Below are 19362 nucleotides of genomic sequence, written 5' to 3'. Positions count from 1 at the left end.
TGTTATTCTACTGTTAATATTATCAGTAAGGCTTCTAGTCAACAATAGTTAAGTTTGGGGGAGGTGAAAGGTTATATGTGGATTTTCGACTATGTGGGTACGAGCAGAAGTTGACACCTCTAACCCCTGCCATTGTTCAAGGGTCAACCATATAAGCAAATCCCAAGGCTCAGTCCTAGGACTTCCTTTTCCATTTACAATTATTCTCATCTATTTTTTGGCTTTATATACCATCTGTATGTTGCTGACTCCCAAATGTAGGTGTCCATCCTGGACCTTTATTCTGTGCTCCAAAGTCACATATCCACCTTAACATCTCCACTTGGGTGTCTAGCAGGTATCTTAGTTGTAGTATATTGCACACCCATCTCCTGTTATTGCATCCCTAACTGCTTCCTTATACTCCTACCTATCTTGGTTAACAACTTCATTCTTCCAGTTACTTAGGCAAAACCCTCAGCATCATCTCTCACCCCTCTCTTTGTTTCACATCCTAATTCAGAACTTTCAGCAAATGCTGATGGTTCTACCTTCAAAACACGTGCAGAGTCTGATCACTTTTCACGCTTCCACAACATCACTGTCACCTCTAGCCTGGACCATTGCAGTGGCGTTTTTTTTTTTTTTTTTTTTTATTAAAGTTTTGTTTTTTTAAGTTTTTGTTTATTAATTTACTTTTGAGAGAGAGAGCACACATGCACAAGTGGGGGAGGGGCAGAGAGCGAGAGAGGGACAGAGGATCTGAGGTGGGCTCTGTGTGCACAACAGAGAGCCCGATATGGGGCCTAAACTCATGAACCGTGAGATCATGACCTGAGCCGAAGGCAGATGCTTAACTCACTGAGCCACCACGACTGCTTATCTTCTAATTCTGATATTAAGGTGGATTTTTTTTCTGTTGCAACTGCTTGTTGGTGAGAAAGTTCACAAAACTGTCATAGCTGGTGAAAGCTGGGATTAGCAAAATTGTTCAGTATTAGTCCTTCCTAACTATTTTTGTGACATGGTCCCTTTTGAGATTTGACAAAAGCTATAATTCTCTGCCCAGGAAACTTTGCCTGATTTCAGGTGATTCATGGATTTCCTGAATCCCTCCTGAGACATGTTGCCTATGGAGTCCCAGATTAAGAACTGTCATACAAATTCAATACACTCTGAGAATTCTTTATATTGTATAATCTGTTCATGGCATTCTCTCTGGAAATCTGTACCTGGCCAGGTCATTTGAGGATACATATCAGAGTATAGTGAGCTACCCTGAAGTCATCCCTGTTTCTTCGTGGTTTATGTAAGACTTGTAATAGCTCTTGTGTGTGTTTATCTTTTCAGGGCACAGGCTGGTGAGCTGTGGGTCAAGAATGAAAAGGTCATGTGTGGTTATATCAGCGAAGATACCAGGGTGAGATTGATAAAATGTTTTTTTGGTTTTGTTTCTTCATACCATTATGTCTGAGTCCTGAAATCAAAGACAAAACAGAGATAAGCAACTTGCTTATCTCCTGATGGCTACTATTCGAAGGTAGATAATATTTTAATATTGTCAAGGACTCCTGTAATTCTAGTGTTTTATAGTTGGATCTCTCCAGTTTGGGATCAGTCTTCACTTTCTCTTTCGAAAGAGGCCTAAACATGGAAATGTAGTGTCTAGCCTGCAGGCTTCTGTGCCTATAAATACATAGCAAAAGTTAAACTCAGTAGAAGGTTGCAGTCAGTAAACATGAACAAAGATCTTTGCAAAGGAAATCTCGTTCTTTGGCTCTCTTTTCCAGTTGGAAAAAGCCAAACTAAATAGCTGTAAACATTACCCATGCTGGTGAAACCACTTGCCCGCTCTTCCTTGTTCTCATCCTCTGCCTCCCTTGAGAGCATTGGTTTGAACTGAAGGTGATATTGTCTCCACAGGGGTCTTTCAGCAATGTCTGGAGATATTTTTATATGTCACAGCTAAGAGTATGTGAAGAATGTTGCTAAACATGATACAGTGTATAATACAGATCTCCAGAACAAAAAATTACCTGATCCAATATGGCAGTGTTGTGGTAGGGGGGGCTGTTTGGTGTATTGTGGGATGCTTAGCAGCATCCCTAGCTTCTGTGCACTAGATACCAGTAGCACCCTGCAGGTCATGACAACCAGATATGTTTCCAGACATCACCAAATGCCCCTAGTTGAGTACCAGTGCCTTTTTAGGTAACTACTATCTGAATTTAATTTTTGTATTTTTCCTTGTTTGCATAGTGTTAACACATATGTGTTATATCTTAAACAGTTTACTGTATATTTGTTTTGCTTATTTTTGAGATTTATTAAAGTGAAATAAAAAATAGTCCTTTTTAGCTAGCTTTTTACTTGATACCATATTTTAAATCTATAATTAAGAGTGTATGGATCATAGGTAAAATAATGCCAAATTATTTTTCAAATTTTTGGAACCACTTAATACTCCTAGTAGCAATATATAAAATCTGTTGTTTTTCATTTTTTTCCAACACTTGGTGTGAGATTTTTAAAGTTTTTGCAGCTTTAGTGGGCACAGACTGGTATAGTGATCTTGTTTTGCTTTTATCCAGTTTTTATAGAAATTCATTCTTTTTTTTTTAAGTTTATTTTTGAGAGAGGGAGAGTACGTATATGCGGGGAAGGGGCAGAGAGGGAGGGGGACAGATGATCTGAAGTGGGCTCTGTGTTGACAGCAGAGATCCTGATATGGGACTTGATCTGCTTAACTGACTGAGCCACCCAGGCACCCCTCTAGAGATTCATTCTTGGTGGCTTGGTCACTTAAGCATCTGACTTTGACTCAGGTCATGACCTCACAGCTTGTGGGTTCAAGCCCCTCATTGGGCTCTGTGCTGACTGCTCAGAGCCAGGAGCTTGCTTCAGATTCTGTGTCTCCCTCTCTCTGCCCCTCCCCTGCTCACACTCTGCCTCTCTCTTTCTCAAAAATAAACATTTAAAAAAATTCACTCTTAAGCATGATTTACAAAGAGTGTGATAATTGGACCTGTGTTTATCTCTTCAACCTTATTCATTCACTTATTTTACAATAAATAATATGGAAGCACCTCTTGTGTGTCAGCTACTGTGCTTTTTCTTTATACTTTTTTAAAAAATATATTTTTTAAATTTTATTTTAGAGCGGGGGGGAAAGAGAGAATCCCATCATGGGGCTTGATCCCACAAAGCATGAGATCATGACCTGAGCAGAAAGCAGCAGTCAGACGTTCAACCTACTGAGCCACCCAGGTTCCCCTACACTTGATTTTTAATGGCGCCTGACTGGCTCAGTTGGTAGAGCATGCCATTTGACCTTGGGGTCGTGAGTTTGAGCCCCACTTTGGGTGTAAAGATTACTTAAAAAACAATATTCTGGTTCAAAATATTGATCTGGTACAGAACATTATCCATGAATATCTTTCATTCTAGAGGGGAATTCAGAGTGGGGAATTCCCATTCAGTAGGAATGCATGGATGAACAGCACAGACGAGAGCCCTCCCAGTAAGGAGCTTACACCTTAGTAGGGGGACAGATGTAGGTAGATACCCGGTCCATAAATGTGGTAATTACAGATTATGATGAGTACTCCAAAGGAAATTAATTGGGTAATGAGAAAGACTTGAGTGTGGCTGCCTTAGTAAACAAATGAGATAAATGAAAACTTCTCAGGGAAACAGGGCATTGTGGTAGAGAACAAGAGACCTTCTTTGCAAAGGTGGGCAGGGAGGTGTCTCTGAGAAGGTGCTGGAATGGTGAGACTTAGCCAGTATATAAAGGTTGAGGCAAAGAACATTCCAGGCAGAAGAAACAATTGTGAGAGGCAAGTGTGACAAAAGCATAGGTTATAAGTAGGGAGCATGATGTCAAAGGGAAGGTGGTCTGGTTCCAGCCAGTTTGTGCAGGTCCTTGTAACCAGTGTAGAGTGTATTCTAAAGATGATCCACTGAAGGATTTTAAGAGGGGAGTGATTTCCGAATTAGGCTTTCAAAAGATTACTTATTAAGTTGGATTTTGTTGTTGTTACATAAATTAATCCCTTTGTTATAGACTAGTGATGTTTCAAATGGTGGACTTCTGCTGGTCTTTGAATTCTTTCAGGGTCCACTTTACTGTAATGGCAGAAATGTTGTAGGTCCAGGCACCACGGGTTACTGTTTGCATGCAGGAACCACAGGTCCAGATCCCCACAACTCGTCTTCCTCTTAGTTTTGCCATAGAAGGAGCGTGCATACTTGGCGTGCTGGCTTTTTTCAACTTTCTTCACGATTTTCCTGAGGGAGACCCTATAATGGAATCTGTATTTACTGACAATTCCCATCTTCATGGTGCATTTAGCTGTGTTGTCACAAACTAGGGCCAAGCTCAGAGAACCATCCATCCAGTTAGATTGGTTGAAAAAAAAACCTGAAGTAACAATGGCAAGTTGATTCTTCAAAGTCAACTTTTTTTTCTCCAGTAAAATAAGTCCATAGGTAAGCCATTCACTGCTAGGATGGCATTGTCACAGTTAACTGGTGATCTAAGGTTTTTTTAATCTTCCTGTCCTGCCTTCCTTGGGACTGGGCTTCCATGGTTCAGCTGGAGCTGCTGTAACCACTTCAAATTCCAGGCAGAGGAGAGAGGAAGGGAAGGAAGACAAGAGGGATGCACTTTCTAGGCAAGTCAGCTTCAGGATGTGACATTTCTATTAACATCTTACTGAATTTAGTCACATACAACTACTCAGGAAGCTGGGAGGTTTAGTATTTTGATTTGGTCCCTTGCCTCCCGCAATAGCGTCAGCTTCCCATTACATAAGAAGAAAGGATGTGGCATAGGCATCCATGGTACGTGCTGTAGCCACTCTGGCTCTGTGTAGAGCATTGTTTGTAGGGTCAAGACTAGAAGCAGAGAAACAACTTAGGAAGTTAGAAGACTATGGCATGGACTAAGGCTGGAGCTGTAGCAATGGAGACATGTGGGCAGACTTGGGATACATTTTGGGGTAGGGTCCACAAAACTTGCTGATGCATTGGATACAAAGAATGAAGGAAAGAGAAGAATTGATCAGCTTGATAGACAGATGTTGGTGTCATTATGAGATGAGGAAGACTGAGGAGGAGACATTTGGGAGCAATTGAGAGAAGATATTTGTAAGACGCCTGTTGGACTTCTGAGAGGAGAAATCTGGGGAGGTAGTTGAGTCTGAAGCTCATTTCATCACTTCTCCCATATGTGCCACACACACGCCCCGCTCCAAACCCTCCCACACCAAACTGTCCTGCTCTTGGGAACCATTTGCTATTCCTCAAACATGCCACAATTCTCTCTTGCCTCTCTATCTTTGCACATACTGCTCTCTCCTGCCTGGAGCACTTAGATCCTGCCTTCCCCCCTTACAAGCTACTCACCCATCCCTCTGCACTCCTCTCAGGCTTCCTTGCTTCTGGAAAGCCTTTCTAGTTTCTGAGGTAGTCTGGGTATGAAGGGCATGTACGATGTGAATTATAATTTATTAGAGTGGCAGCTCATCAACTGGCATATCTTAGCCCAAGTTCTACATTCATAATGAGCTTTTCTTGACTTTCCCAGGTACATTTATTGCCCTTTCTCCTGTGTTTCTTATGAGAACCTTCATGGAATGTTTGTAGCTATTGCTATCTTTTGCACATTTTAATCCTCTACTATAATTTCTTAGAAGGCAGGGATAGGATCTTCTCTTCAGAGTTTATGATGTAAGGGATGAAGCTTGCTTTTAGAAATCCCATGTCACAAGAAAAATCTTCCATCACTGCTTTTTTTGGGGGGCAGGTCTAAAAACATATAAGATATACTGTCTTAACCATTTTCTTTTATTTATTTTTTGAGATTTTAAGTAGTCTCTGCACTCAATGTGTGGCTCGAATTTAGAACCCTGAGATCAGGAGTAACATGCTCTCCAGACTGAGCTAGCCAGGGGTCCCACATCTTAACCATTTTATTNAGTCGGACGCTTAACCGACTAAGCCACCCAGGCGCCCCCCATCTTAACCATTTTAAAATGTATGGTTCAATAGCGTTAAGTACATTTACATTGTTGTGAAATGAATCTACAGAACTTTTTCTTCTTGTACAACTGAAACTCACTACATTATTGCATTTTAATACAACTGCGTTTTTATTTCAGGTGGTATTCCGTTCTACGTCGGCTATGGTTTACATATTTATTCAAATGAGCTGTGAAATGTGGGATTTCGATATTTATGGTACTGTCCTTAAGTGATTGTTTTTGTTCCTTTTGGTAGATATTTTTGGTTTCCCCCAAAATGGTATTTTATAGCAAGACATTGACATTCTCTAAAAATATATCTTGAGATCTTTATAAATCTTCAAATGCCAAAATAAATACACTGAAAGTAAATATTTTATACATACACATTTATTTGATGAATTCCATGAAATGCTGTAAGGTATTAATGCAAAATCTAACTTCTCAGATCTTTAATTGTTCTGTAAGTACAGTCGAAAAGTCATAAAGTCACTCTGTGAGTAGGAACCAGCACTTTCTTTGATATCTTTCATTTCTCTTATCACTCATAGAAATCTCCATGTTTGTTTTGTTTTATTAGAATTACTATGTAATGAGAAGAGGACAGTAAAGCTGCCATGAGGTGTGAATACTGTGTCCAACACACCAACCCTATGGTGCATGTATTTCACATTTGTGTTTAGAGAAATTATAAGCTAATTTCTGCCATGGGTCATCAAGGTCACTCAAGAACAGCAGGAACTGCAAATGATAATTCAGTGAATGCCCAGGGTCATCTTCTAACCAACTTTAAGCATCATTGTGAAATATTCACATTTAGTAGATATTTATTCCTCCTCTCATTCTGAAGATAACACTGTATTTTTCTTTTTTAAATAAAAGTTTATTTTTTGGGGGGGGAGTGTATGGGAGAGGGTCAGAGAGAGAGGGAGGGAGAGAGAGTCCTGAGCAGGCTCCATGCTGTCAGCTTGAACAGTTTGGGGCTTTAACCCATGATTCGTGAGACCATGACCCGAGCCAAAATCAAGAGTTAGACACTTACCCAAGTGAGCCCCCCAGGCGCCCGAATACTGTATTTTAAAATCATCAAAGCGTTTCAGTCTTGGATTTTACCTTGGAGCTATGGCCTCTTAGTGAGGCAGATATTAAATTTGGCTTGATAGAAAGTCTAAGTTGAACACTTCTATACATCTGACTTTTAGGATCTTGTTTTAAGATACAGCAGAACCCACCTTCTCTTTGGTCTTATTCCTGCTACTTTACTGAGAGAAGATATTGTAAACAAGAAATAAAGATAATCCTTACCCTCTTCTCATTGTTGCTTTTCAGGGGATCTATATTTTGAGAAAGCTGTGAATGGTTTCCTTGCTGATCTCTTTACCAAGTGGAAGGTATGTTTCTTATGCAATAAATCTCATTATGTAAACATTATTCATTGCAGGTTTTAGACATACACTCTTTTTGTTAAGCTGCCTTTATCAAGTTTCTTAGCTAAAGCCCAAGTTTATAAGACTGTAGATTTAATTACTTTAACCACCTCAACATGATAAAGGTCATTTATGAGAAACCCACAGCTGACATCAGACTCAATGGTGAAAGACTAAAAACTTCCCTCCTTAATAGATTAGGAACAAGGTAAGGATGCCTGCTGTCACCACTGGTGTTCAGCATTGTACTTGAAGTTTTAGCCTCAGCAACAAGGCAAGAAAAAGAAATAGAAAGCATGCATATTGGAAAAGAAGGATTAAAACTATTAAAACTATTTCCATTCACAGATGATCTCTTATATGTAGAAGATCTTTAAAAATCCACCAAAAATCTATTAGAGCTAATAAATGGATTCAGCAAAGCTGCAAGTTTACAAAAATCAACGCACATAATCAGCTGTATTTCATCAGCAATGAACACTTTGAACAGGAAATTTAGAAACAAAGAATTAAATTGTATGTATGTACTTATTTAAGTAGGTTCATGCCCAACACTGAGCCCAACCAGGGACTTGAACTCAACAATCCTGTGATCGTGATCTGACCTGAGCTGAGATTAAAAGTCAGATACTTAATCAACTGAGTCACCCAGGCGCCCCCAAGGAATTAAATTTTAAAAAGAGAATTCAATTGGGGCACCTGGGTTGCTCAGTTGGTTGGGCATCTGACTCCTGGTTTTGGCTCAGGTCATGATCTCACAGTTTGTGAGTTCCAGCCTTGTGTCAGGCTCTGCACTGCCAGTGAAGAGCCTGCTTGGGATTCTCTCTCCCTCTTTCTCTGCCTCTTCCCCACTCACTCTCTTTCTCTCTTTCAAAATAAATTTAAAACAAAAATTAAAGCACTCCTGGGTGGCTCTGTCGGTTAAGTGGCCAACTTCGGCTCGGGTCATGATCTTGCAGTTAATGACTTTGAGCGCTGCATCGGGCTGGCTGCTGAGAACTCAGAGCCTGGATCCTGCTTCAGATTCTGTGTCTCCCTCTCTGTCTGCCCCTCCCCTGCTCATGCTCTGTCTCTCTGTCTTTCAAAAATAAACATTAAAAATTTTTAAAAAATTAAAAATTAAAAAGAGAATTAACTTAAAAAAAATTCTATATACAAGAACATCAGAGAGTGTAAAATATTTTGAATTAATTTACCCAAGGAGGTGCAAGATTTGTATGCTAAAATCTACAAAATGTTGCTGAAAGAGATTAATAAAGATCTAAATAAATGAAAAGAACCAACCCATGATCATAGATTGGGAGACTTAATATCATTAAAATAGCAATAGTACTCAAACTATAGTTCAGTCCCTATCAAAATCCCAGTGACCTTTCTTTTTTGCAGAAATGGAAAAGCTAATTGTAAAATTTATGTAGAATTGCAAGGGATTCTGCGTAGCCAAAACAACCTTGAGAAAGAACAACAAAGTTGGAGGCCTCTCACTTCCTAATTTCAAAACTTACTACAAAGCTAAAATGCACTGGCATTTAGATAGATCTATAAATCATTGGCATAGAATTGAGAGTACAGAAATCAATCTATACACCTGTGATTTTAGACAAGGATGTCAAGTCCATTCAATGAGAGAAAGAACAGTCTCTTCAACAAATGGTTCTGAGCCAACTGAATATCCATATGCAGAATGAATTTGGACCTCTTACTTCACATCATATACAAAAATTAACTCAAGGTGGATCAAAGACCTAATGTAGGAGAGCTATTTGAGGTCACATTATGTAATGGCAAACAACATGGAGTTTGGATAGAAACAATCTGGGCTTAAAATTATGGTTCTGCTTTGATTAGATTTTTTTTTTTTAATCTTGGAGAAGTAGTCAGTCTCTCTGAGCTTCTGTTTTCTTTTCTTCAAAATGGAGATTATAATAGTACCTGCCTCACAAGGTGTTTTAAAGTATCTGTACATAGTAGGGTCTCAGTTGAATCTTAAGTACCATCTTCTTACCTCAGCAATATGGGAGCACTGTCCGTCAGCTCTGAAGGGTACAGAAATAGAAAGACAATGATTACCCTCAGAGAAGTTACAGATCTGCTGGGGAGCTTCCATCTACATATTTGAAACAATAGCAAGCCATATGTTTTAGGGGTTAGAATTTTATTTAGTTTTGAATTTGGACCTGGAAGACTGAGGAAGTTTTGGATGGTTGAAAAGGAAGATGGAGAGGTTGTGTCAGATGAACAGTTTGACCAAAAGGATGTAGATGGGCATGAGAGTAGGGTATGGTCTTAGGTGACTTCACAGAAGGTTAGTGTAGGGAATAATTAAGTAATAAGATGGATTAGAAGGATGGGGTCGCATCAAGCCAGGAAGTTTGGACCTGACAGGAAGTGTGGGAGCTATTAAAGATTCTCAATCAAGTGGTCAGTATGATCAAAGCCAGGGAGAATTTGAGGAAGGAGTAGTCTAAGTGGCCAGGAGCAATGTGGTGAAGTGACACATGGAATTAAGCAGAGCAGCAAGGACGCTTCTGCAGTCGTGTGACTTAACAGTGATCAGGACTTTGTGTCTGCCTGAGTACAGGGGCTAAAGTTTGAGGTGGGCTGAATAATGGTCACCTTGGACCACATAAATGGCCATTTCAGTATTGGGTGTGTGAAAACGTTCATTTCAAGGCTCAGTGCCTTAGATGTCCCCTCACCCTAGATTCTGTGTGTGGATTTTTTTTTTATTAGATATAGGTGCAGGGTTTGGAATAGGTTTAGTCATTAGTTTATAGGACTTCGCTGTTAGGATTTGTTTATTTTTTTAAAGTCAAGAACTTGGTTTTAAAGCAGGAGCTTGAAAAGGAATTAAAATAACTTTCTGTCGTCACTCTATTGATTTAATGATATTTGGTGAAGGTTGTTTATACTTTTTTAGTTTTTTAAGTTTATTTTTTATTTGTGAGAGAGAATGAGAACAGGGGAGATGCAGAGAGAAAGGGAGAGAGAATCCCAGGTAGGCTCTGTGCTGCACAACGCAGAGCTCAACATGGGACTCGATCCCACAAACCATGAGATCATAACTTGAGCCAAAATCAAGAGTTGGTCACTCAATTGACTGAGCCACCAGGCGATTCTTTATACCTCCTGTTGAATGACTTACAGCTAACACTGTGGCAACTGGATCAAGCATGAGAGTTCATGAATTCATTTCAGAGCCCAAGATATGGTAGTGGGGGGAATAATAGTAGTAGTCGTAATTAACATTTATTGAGTATTTTGACATACTGGGTATCATGATACGTGTTTTGCCCACATTATCTCACTTAATCCTCTTACTCCTATTAATACTGGTATGGAAAGTACAGCTCAGTGAAGTTGGGCAACTTATCTATGATCAACAGCATGTAAAAGCAAAATGAGAATTCTAATTTCATGCCATCCATTCTCCCAGAGCTTCCCTGAGATCGTGACCTCTCTGCTGTCCTGTCTGTATTTTTATAACCCCAGGCCATGCACCTATTGTATGCTATCCCCACCATCACATGAGATGAGAGACTCAAATGCCCATACCATCCCATTCGTTGTAAGGCATTTTTTTTCTATATATCACTTATACCAAAATGAGTTAAATTTGAAGTTGAGTTTGGAGCACTGGGCATCCAATACATTAGTTGATGGCTAATAAAGATTTGCTCTTTCCTAGCGTTCTGCTCGTGGTGCTGTGGCTTGAATTTAGGAATTTCGGTCCACTTGAGATATATCCATGGGGGAATATAAGGTGACATGTTATGTGCATCATGTTGTATATATACCCTACATGGTGAATGCTGAGTTGTGTAATCAGTGAGCCTGGTGGGTTAGGGACAGGGTTGGTCTGTGTAAGCACCCATCTTCAAAGATCTGGGAGGAACTGAAACTGGGCTTGCTGGCTTACTGGGGCAAGCCACATTTCATGCCATCTGTAAACACCCTCTTTCCAGAACATTGATTTCCAGACTCCATGAATTGTTTATTCCCACTAGTCCTCATCTTAATCCAAAGGTACTTCATCACCCTGGCTTTAACTGCTGCATCTCGAGCAGCTCCCAACCCTGATTTTATGACAGTGGTAGGATGTTGGGGTTGTAGTTAATTCTTACTTACACCATCTTGTGTTTTGTTCTTGTTCCTAAACTATGGTTCTGAAGAAATTTTAAAAACAACATGAAGCAGGTACAAATACCATGATCCTTTGACACTGGGCTCCTCTAGTTCATGTCAAATCAAGAGCTGAGAAATAGTGACCCATATGTATTGGTGATTTACTGTTTTCAAAGCACTTTTTGCTTTCCTGTGACTATTGCCCGAGATCACATAGTGTTAAATTTCAGGGCCAGGACTCAACCTGCATTTTCTCACTCCAACAGTCCTCTGTTCACTGGATCATGCAACCTACAATGATGTGACATCATCCAATATAGTGTGCTGCCATTGGGTCTCCTAGAATTGATAATATTATGTTAAATCAGGCTGCTTCATCATGAAGCGAATGAAATAAGCTTGAGCTCTTTTTCTCCACTTATTCCTAGGAGAAGAACTGTAGTCATGAAGTGACAGTGGTCCTGTTTTCTAGAACTTTCTATGATGCAAAATCTCTTGGTAAGTCTTTCTCCTATAGTTCTTTTTTGTTAAGCTTTCCATCCATTCCTTATCATCTTGCCGTTTGCAATGCTCAGCTTTCCCACTTTTTCTGTTATGAGCACAGGGTAAAATGGAAAATAACATAGTCCGTTAGGGGATGTAGGAAGTCTGTGGGCCATGATTCATCTTAAAGCAAACTCGATACATAATTTATTTCATTTATTTGTTCATTTATTCTGGTGATGAAAACCTTTTTTTTTTTAATGTTTATTTTTGAGAGAGACAGTGCATGAGCAGGGGAGGGGCAGAGAGAGTGGGAGAATTCAGAAGAATTCAGTGGGAGAATACAGAATTCAAAGCAAACGCCAGGCTCCGAGCTGTCAGTACACAGCCCAGCGTGGGGCTTGAACTAATAACTATGAGATCATGACCTGAGACAGCATCAGATGCTTAACCCACTGAGCCACCCAGGCGCCCCTGGTGATGCAGATCTTTAACCTAGAAGGAGGAGCAGGTAAACTGAATTTCTCTTCTCAATCAAATTTACATGTGTTGTTTTCTCTTTTTCAGATGAATTTCCTGAAATAAACCGAGCCTCAATTCGACAGGATCACAAAGGACGGTACTATGAAGACTTTTATAAGTATGTTTGAGGCTTTGCTATGCCCCCTCACTTTTTTTTTTTTTTTTTGGCTTTTTCTTTCCTAAGTTAAAAAAAATTAACCTTTTCATTTTGGAATAACAGTAGGTTTACAGGGAAGTTGCAAAGGTAGCACAGAGAGTTCAAATATACACTTCAGCCAGTTTTCCCTTTTAACATTTCATAACTATGGTACATTTGTCAAAAGTATGAGATTAGCACTGGTGTATTACTATTAACAAAAGTTCAGTTACAGTTCTCAGATTTCATCAGTTTTCCCACTTTATATATCTTTTTTCATTCCAGCATCTAATCCAGGATACCACATTGCATTTTCTAAACTTTGTGCTGTGAAAAATTTCAAACTCACAGAAACGAAGAATAAATAATATGATGAATTCATACACCTAACACCTAGATTTAACAGCTATTATTATGCCACGTTTGCTTCATCTGTTTTTAGGTTATATTTTATTTTAGAGTAAATTATAAATATTATGATATTTCGTTCTTATGCATATCTAAAAAATAAGGTCGATTTCACATATAACCACAATATCATGGTCACATTGGACAAAGTCAACTCTATATCATCCAATATCTAGTACATATTTAGGTTTCATTAATTGTGTCTGAAGTAACTTATGTTTAGTCTGCTTGTTAAGTCTTTTTAAAAAAATTTTTTTAACATTTATTATTATTATTTTTTAACATTTATTTATTTTTTTGAGAGACAGAGAGACAGAGCATGATCGAGGGAGGGTCAGAGAGAGAGGGAGACACAGAATCTGAAACAGGCTCCAGGCTCTGAGCCATCAGCACAGAGCCCAACGCAGGGCTCAAACTCACAAACTGCAAGATCATGACCTGAGCTGAAGTCAGAGGCTCAACCAACTGAGCCACCTAGGCGCCCCTGTGAAGTCTTGATGTAAAGCAATTTCACCCTTCCTTTTTGCCCCCAAACATGTGATGTGTTGAAGACTAAGTTGGTAGTTCTGTAGTATTGTGCTTTCCAATCTTTCATGTTCCTATGATCCTCTCCTGGGGATCATTCTGAGTCCAATCAGTTTGGAAGTCCTGGGATGGGTCTGAGATTCTGCTTGTCCAACTAGCTCCTGTGCTTGCATATGTTGGTCTCTGCACCCCATTTTGAGTAGGGAGGCTGTAAAAGACCCTTTCTGGATTTGTCTGATTGCATCCTTGTGGTGGTGCTTATTTTCTATAAACCAGAGGTTATAAATGAGGCAATTTAGCTGCCCTCTCCACTCACCATGGACATTTGGCACTGTCTAGAGACTTTTTTCCTTTTGGTCAAAATGGTATAGGGGAGGTAAAAAGGGGGAGGTTCTACAACTGATACCTGCTGGGTTAGAGGCCAGGGATGCTGCTCTGCATCCTGCAGTGCACACAGGACAGCCCCCACTGTAGTTATTTAGCTCAAGGTAACTAACAGTAGTGCTGAGGTTGAGAAGCCCTCTCTAAGGACTTGATGGAATTTAGGTTGGACCTTTTTCGTAAGACATACCTCATTGTTGATGCCCTGTACTTCACGCTGCATCACTACAGGAATGCAGATCAGTCTAGACGTCCTGACTGTGGCCCTGAATAAGGGGATGCTTTGTGAGATGTTAGAAGCATAGCAGATATAGTCAGATGGCGTTGCTCCGTGACCTGGGGCTGAAGGCCCTTGATCTTTTAAATTCTCAGATCTGTGGAGAAATTTATCACATGATTCTTGGCTCTAGAGTAGATCTCAAAACAGACTTAAAAACCCTTTTGGGGGCACCTGGGTGGTAGCTCAGTTGGTTGAGCATCTGACTTCATCTCATGGTTTGTGAGTTCAGGCCCTGCATTGGGTTCTCTTGTCAGCGCAGAGCCTTCTTAGGATTTTCTCTGCCCCTCCCCTGCTCACACTCTTTCTCTCTTTCGCAAAAATGCCTGAACATTAAAAAGAAAAAGAAAGAAACCCTTTTGCTTTGTAGATTTTAAATGGATTGATTTATTCTTGCCTGAGGTACCAAGAGTTTATGTTTAAGTAAAAACCAAGTCCTTTGAAACTGAGCACATTTCATCAACTTATTATACTTGTTAAAGATTGCTTCTCTCAAACACACTACTCCGCACTACTCCGTCATTGATTCAGTCTTGCTTCCTTAGACTGTTTCCTTCTGTAATTGAGAGGAGGAGCTCTTTGTTAGTTTCCCTTCCTACCTTAGATTCTGAAAGACAATCTCACTGTTCTACAGTAACAGTTTACTCTGTGGGTTTAGTTTTTGTCTCAGATGGCCAATCCTCTACCTTACCCCCAGCCTGGAGCCTTAAACATATTTCTTTGTAGCTAGTTCCTTCCTAAGTCTCAAGCCAACACCAAATGCCAATTTGTATTTTTCTCTCCCTTCTCAACTTTGTAATAATAATAGAATAAATATNAAAGTCGGACGCCCAACCGACTAAGCCACCCAGGCGCCCCTATCTTAAAATTTTTTCAATTATGAGGACATTAAAAGAGGAATATGATGAATCTGTATACTTTTCACCTAGATTTACCAGTTACTAACATTTAGTAGACACATGATTATTTTCTACTTCATTATCATCTTTTAAGAATAAGGACGTTGTAAGAGAATGTTAGATTTTGCCAATTGTTGTAATGTTCCTTGTTGTAATATTCCTTATTGAAATGTTTTTCCTGATCCAGATTTCTTTTTAGAATCATGCGTCATTATTAGCTTAATCTTTTGTGTTAGTTTTTCCATTATGAACCACATGGGTTTGAACTGCATGGATCCCCTTATATCTGGATTTCTTTCAATAGATACAAGACAGTACTATAAAGGTATTTTCCTTATGATTTTATTTTTTCTTTTTTTAAAATTTATTTTGAGAGAGAGAGTGCAAATAGGGGAGGAGAAGAGAGAGAGAGACAGAGAGAGAGAATCCCAAGCAAGCTTCACGCTGCCAGTGCAGAGCTCAACTCAGGGCTCAGACTCACAAACCACAAGATCATGACCTGAGCCAAATTGAGAGTCAGAAACTTAACCAACTGAGCCACCCAGTAACCCCCTCCCCCTTTACAGTTTTCTTAATAACACTTGTTTTCGTCTAGTTTTATTGTAAGAATATAATATATAATATTTGTAATGTACATAGTATGTTAATAGACTCTTCATCAGTAAGGGGCTTCTGGTCAAGTTTTCAGGGAGTCAAAACGTATGCAGATTTTCAGTTGCACAAGTCAGGAACATCTAGCCCCCATGTTGTTCAAGGGTCAGCTGTATTTCCTTTATCACTTATCAGATTACCTTTTTATATCACTGAAGAAATAATGCATCTTTGTTGTAGAAATTTTGAAAAATCTATAGGAGAGCACAAAATAGAAAATAATACTGGCTCCACTATGGAGGTTAATAATAAGATGGTAATAATTATCATTTGTATTCACGATTTATTATGTATAGGCCTTGATTCTAAGTACTTTAAGCATCTCTGTTTCATGTAAATATCACAGCATTCCTTGTGATGGTTACTCTTGTCCCATTGTATAGATGTAGAAACTTGGACACAAGAGTTTAACTTATCCAAAGCCGTGGAGGATTAAATGATGGCATTTGCATTTGACTAAGTCTAGTTCAGAGTCTGCTTTTGACCATTGTATTCTTCAACCCCATAGTGATCCTACTTTAAATTATTTGTTGATTTTCTTTTGGGTCCTGTATCCCTGTGAGAATTTCATGAAAGTGATGGGCTATTTCTTCCCCCAAGATAAACATCACTATTTATCCCTTTATGCTGATAAATTTTTCATAGCACTTCAGTGGACTCCTAGAACCTCTTTTAAGATTTTATTTTTTAAGTAATCTCTACATCCAGCATGGGGCTTGAACTCACGGCCCCAGGATTAAGAGTTGCATGCTGTACCAACTGAACCAGCCCAACACCCCTAATTCCTGGACTCTTGAGGGCTCTTGTAGCTTAACAGTATATGAAGCTATTTTTACATAATGAATGTAAAATGTACTCTGGTAGAGAGAATAGCATTATGAGACTTCATATACCCATTACTCATGTTAAACAATTATCAAAGAGGATCGTGTCATTTTTGATAGCTATGTAATATTTGTCATAGTCTGAAATTTTGTCATAATTTAATTCCTTATTGTTAGATGTTTAATATTTTTTAATTTTCAAATTGAATTATGTACCACTGTGATAAATAGATATATAGTTATACATTTCTGACTGTTTCTTGCTTTTTTTAAAAAAAATTTGACTTTATTTTTTTAAAGCAGCTTTAGGTTCATAGCAAAATTGAGAGAAGGTACAGGGATTTCCCACATAACTCCTATACCCACACATACATAATGCCCTTCCCCCCATTATCAACATCCTCACCAGAGTGTGCATTTGTTATAATTAATGAATGTACACAGATATACCATAATCGCTTAGTTAATCTTAGGGTTCACTCTTGGTGTTGTATATTTTGTGGGTTTGAACAAATATATAATGACATGTCTCCATTATTATAGAATATTTTCACTATAAAAATCATCAGTGTTTCACTTATCTCTTCCCCCCAACCCACATCTCCTGGCAAGCACCGATCTTTCTAGAGTCTGCACAGTTTTTTGCCTTTTCCAGAAAGTCCTAGAATTGGAATCATATAGTATATAACGATTTCATGTTAGCTTTTCACTGAATAATATACATTTAAATAATATTCATGGCTCAATAGTTTATTTCTTTTTAGCACTCAACAGTATTCCATTGTCTGGATATATCACAGTTTGTCCATTCATCTACTGAAGGACATCTTGGTTGCTTTCAAGTTTTGGCAGTTATAATCATCCATGTGTGGATGTAAATTTTCAATTAATTTGGGCAAATACCAAGGAGTACGATTGCTAGATCATATGATAGGAGTATATTTAGTTTTGTAAGAACCACCAAACTGTCTTCCAAAGTGGCTCCATTAGTTTGCATTCCCACCAACAGTGAATGAAACTTCCTATTGCTCCATATTCTCACCAGCATTTGATATTGTCAGTGTTCTAGATTTTGGCCATTCTAATAGGCAAACAGTAGTCCCGTATTGCTGTTTTATTTATTTATTTATTTATTTATAATGTTTTTATTTATTTCTGAGAGAGAGAGACAGTGTGAACAGGGGAGGGTCAGAGAGAGGGGGAGACACAGAATCTGAAACACACTCCAGGCTCTGAGTAGCTGTCAGCACAGAGCCCAATGCGGAGCTCGAACTCACGAACCTTAAGATCATGACCTGAGCCGAAGTCGGATGCTTAACCGACTGAGCCACCCAGGTGCCCTTACCCCCATACGATATGATGTGGAGCATCTTTTCATATGCTTATTTGCCATGTGTATTTCTTTTTTGGTGAGGTGTCTGTTCAGGTATTCTGCCTGTCTTTAAATCATAGTTTGTTTTCTGATTGTTGAATTTTAAGAGTTCTTTATGTTTTTGGATGACAGTCCTATATCAGATGGGTTTTTTGCTAACATTATTTTCTAGTCTGTGTCTTGTCTTCTAATTCTCTTGTCATTGTCTTTCCCAGAGCAGAAGTTATTTAATTTTAATAAGGTCTAGCTTATCAATTTTTCTCTTTCATGGATTGTGGCTTTGGTGTTGAATCTAAAAAGTCACCGCCCTAGGGGCACCTAGGTGGCTCAGTCTGTTAAGTGTCCAACTTGATTTTGGCTCAGGTCATGATCTCATAGTTGGTGAGTTCGAGTCCCATGTCAGATGCTGTGCTCACAGTGTGGAATATGCTTGGGATTATCTCTCCCTCTTTGTCTGCCCTTTCCCTGCCAGCACTCACTCTCGCCCGCATGCACGCTCTCTCTCTCTCTCTCTCAAAATAAATAAAACTTAAAAAAAAAGTCATCACCCTAACTAGGGTTATGGGATTTTCTGGTATATTATCTTTTAGGAGTTTTATAGTTTCACATTTTATATTTTGATCTATGATCTATTTTGAGTTAATTTTATGAAGGGTGTATATTCTATATCTAGATTCTTTTTCCTTTCTTTTTTTTTACGTGTGGATGTCCTCTTGCTCCAGCACCATTTGTTGAAAAGAATGTCTTTGTTCCATTGTGTTATCTTTGCTTCTTTGGTTATATTTCATACTTTTGTCTTTTGTTATGTTTTGGGGGTTCTGTTTCTGGGCCCTCTATTCTGTTCCATTGATCTATTTGTCTACTCTTTCACCAGTGCCACACTATCTTTAGCTTTATCTGTAGCGTCATAGTAAGTCTTGAAGTTGGATAGTGTTAGTTTTCCAACTTTGTTCTTCTTCAATATTGGTTGGCTATTCTGGGTTCTTTATGTTTCTTTAGGATAAATTCCTAGCATTAAAATTAATGGATTAATAGAAAAATGTTTATATATATATTTTTTAAATTTTATTTTATTATTTAAAAAATTTTTCTTTTAATGTTTATTCATTTTTGAGAGAGAGAGACAGAGTGCAAGTAGGAGAGGGGCAGAGAGAGAGGGAGACACAGAATTTGAAGCAGGCTCTAGGTTCAGAGCTGTCAGCACAGCGCCTGATGTGGGGCTCGAACCCATGGACCTTGAGATCATGACCTGAGCCGAAGTCAGATGCCTAACTGACTGAGCCACCCAAGCCCCCCTATTTTTTAATTTTTTGTAATACATTCACAT

At 38.9% G+C, this 19362-nt stretch overlaps 1 protein-coding gene across 6 annotated transcripts in view; it reads left to right on the top strand.

The window, feature by feature from the left end:
* The window catches only part of DEPDC5 (DEP domain containing 5, GATOR1 subcomplex subunit), a 134885-nt gene that overhangs the window by 24738 nt on the left and 90785 nt on the right, over positions 1 to 19362 (top strand). For all 6 annotated transcript variants that reach the window (XM_077761539.1, XM_077761538.1, XM_077761543.1 and 3 more), the window contains exons 8-12: positions 1330 to 1399; positions 6144 to 6222; positions 7335 to 7396; positions 11986 to 12055; positions 12608 to 12680. In XM_077761539.1, coding sequence (XP_077617665.1) covers positions 1330 to 1399; positions 6144 to 6222; positions 7335 to 7396; positions 11986 to 12055; positions 12608 to 12680 — 354 coding nt within the window. The remainder of the gene's footprint in view (positions 1 to 1329; positions 1400 to 6143; positions 6223 to 7334; positions 7397 to 11985; positions 12056 to 12607; positions 12681 to 19362) is intronic.

The sequence above is a fragment of the Crocuta crocuta genome, unplaced genomic scaffold (assembly GCF_008692635.1).
Source record: "Crocuta crocuta isolate KB4526 unplaced genomic scaffold, BGI_CrCroc_1.0 scaffold348, whole genome shotgun sequence".
Taxonomy (NCBI): Eukaryota; Metazoa; Chordata; class Mammalia; order Carnivora; family Hyaenidae; genus Crocuta; species Crocuta crocuta.
The sequence above is the reverse complement of the archived record's forward strand: the minus strand, read 5'-3'. Positions and strand labels throughout refer to the sequence as shown.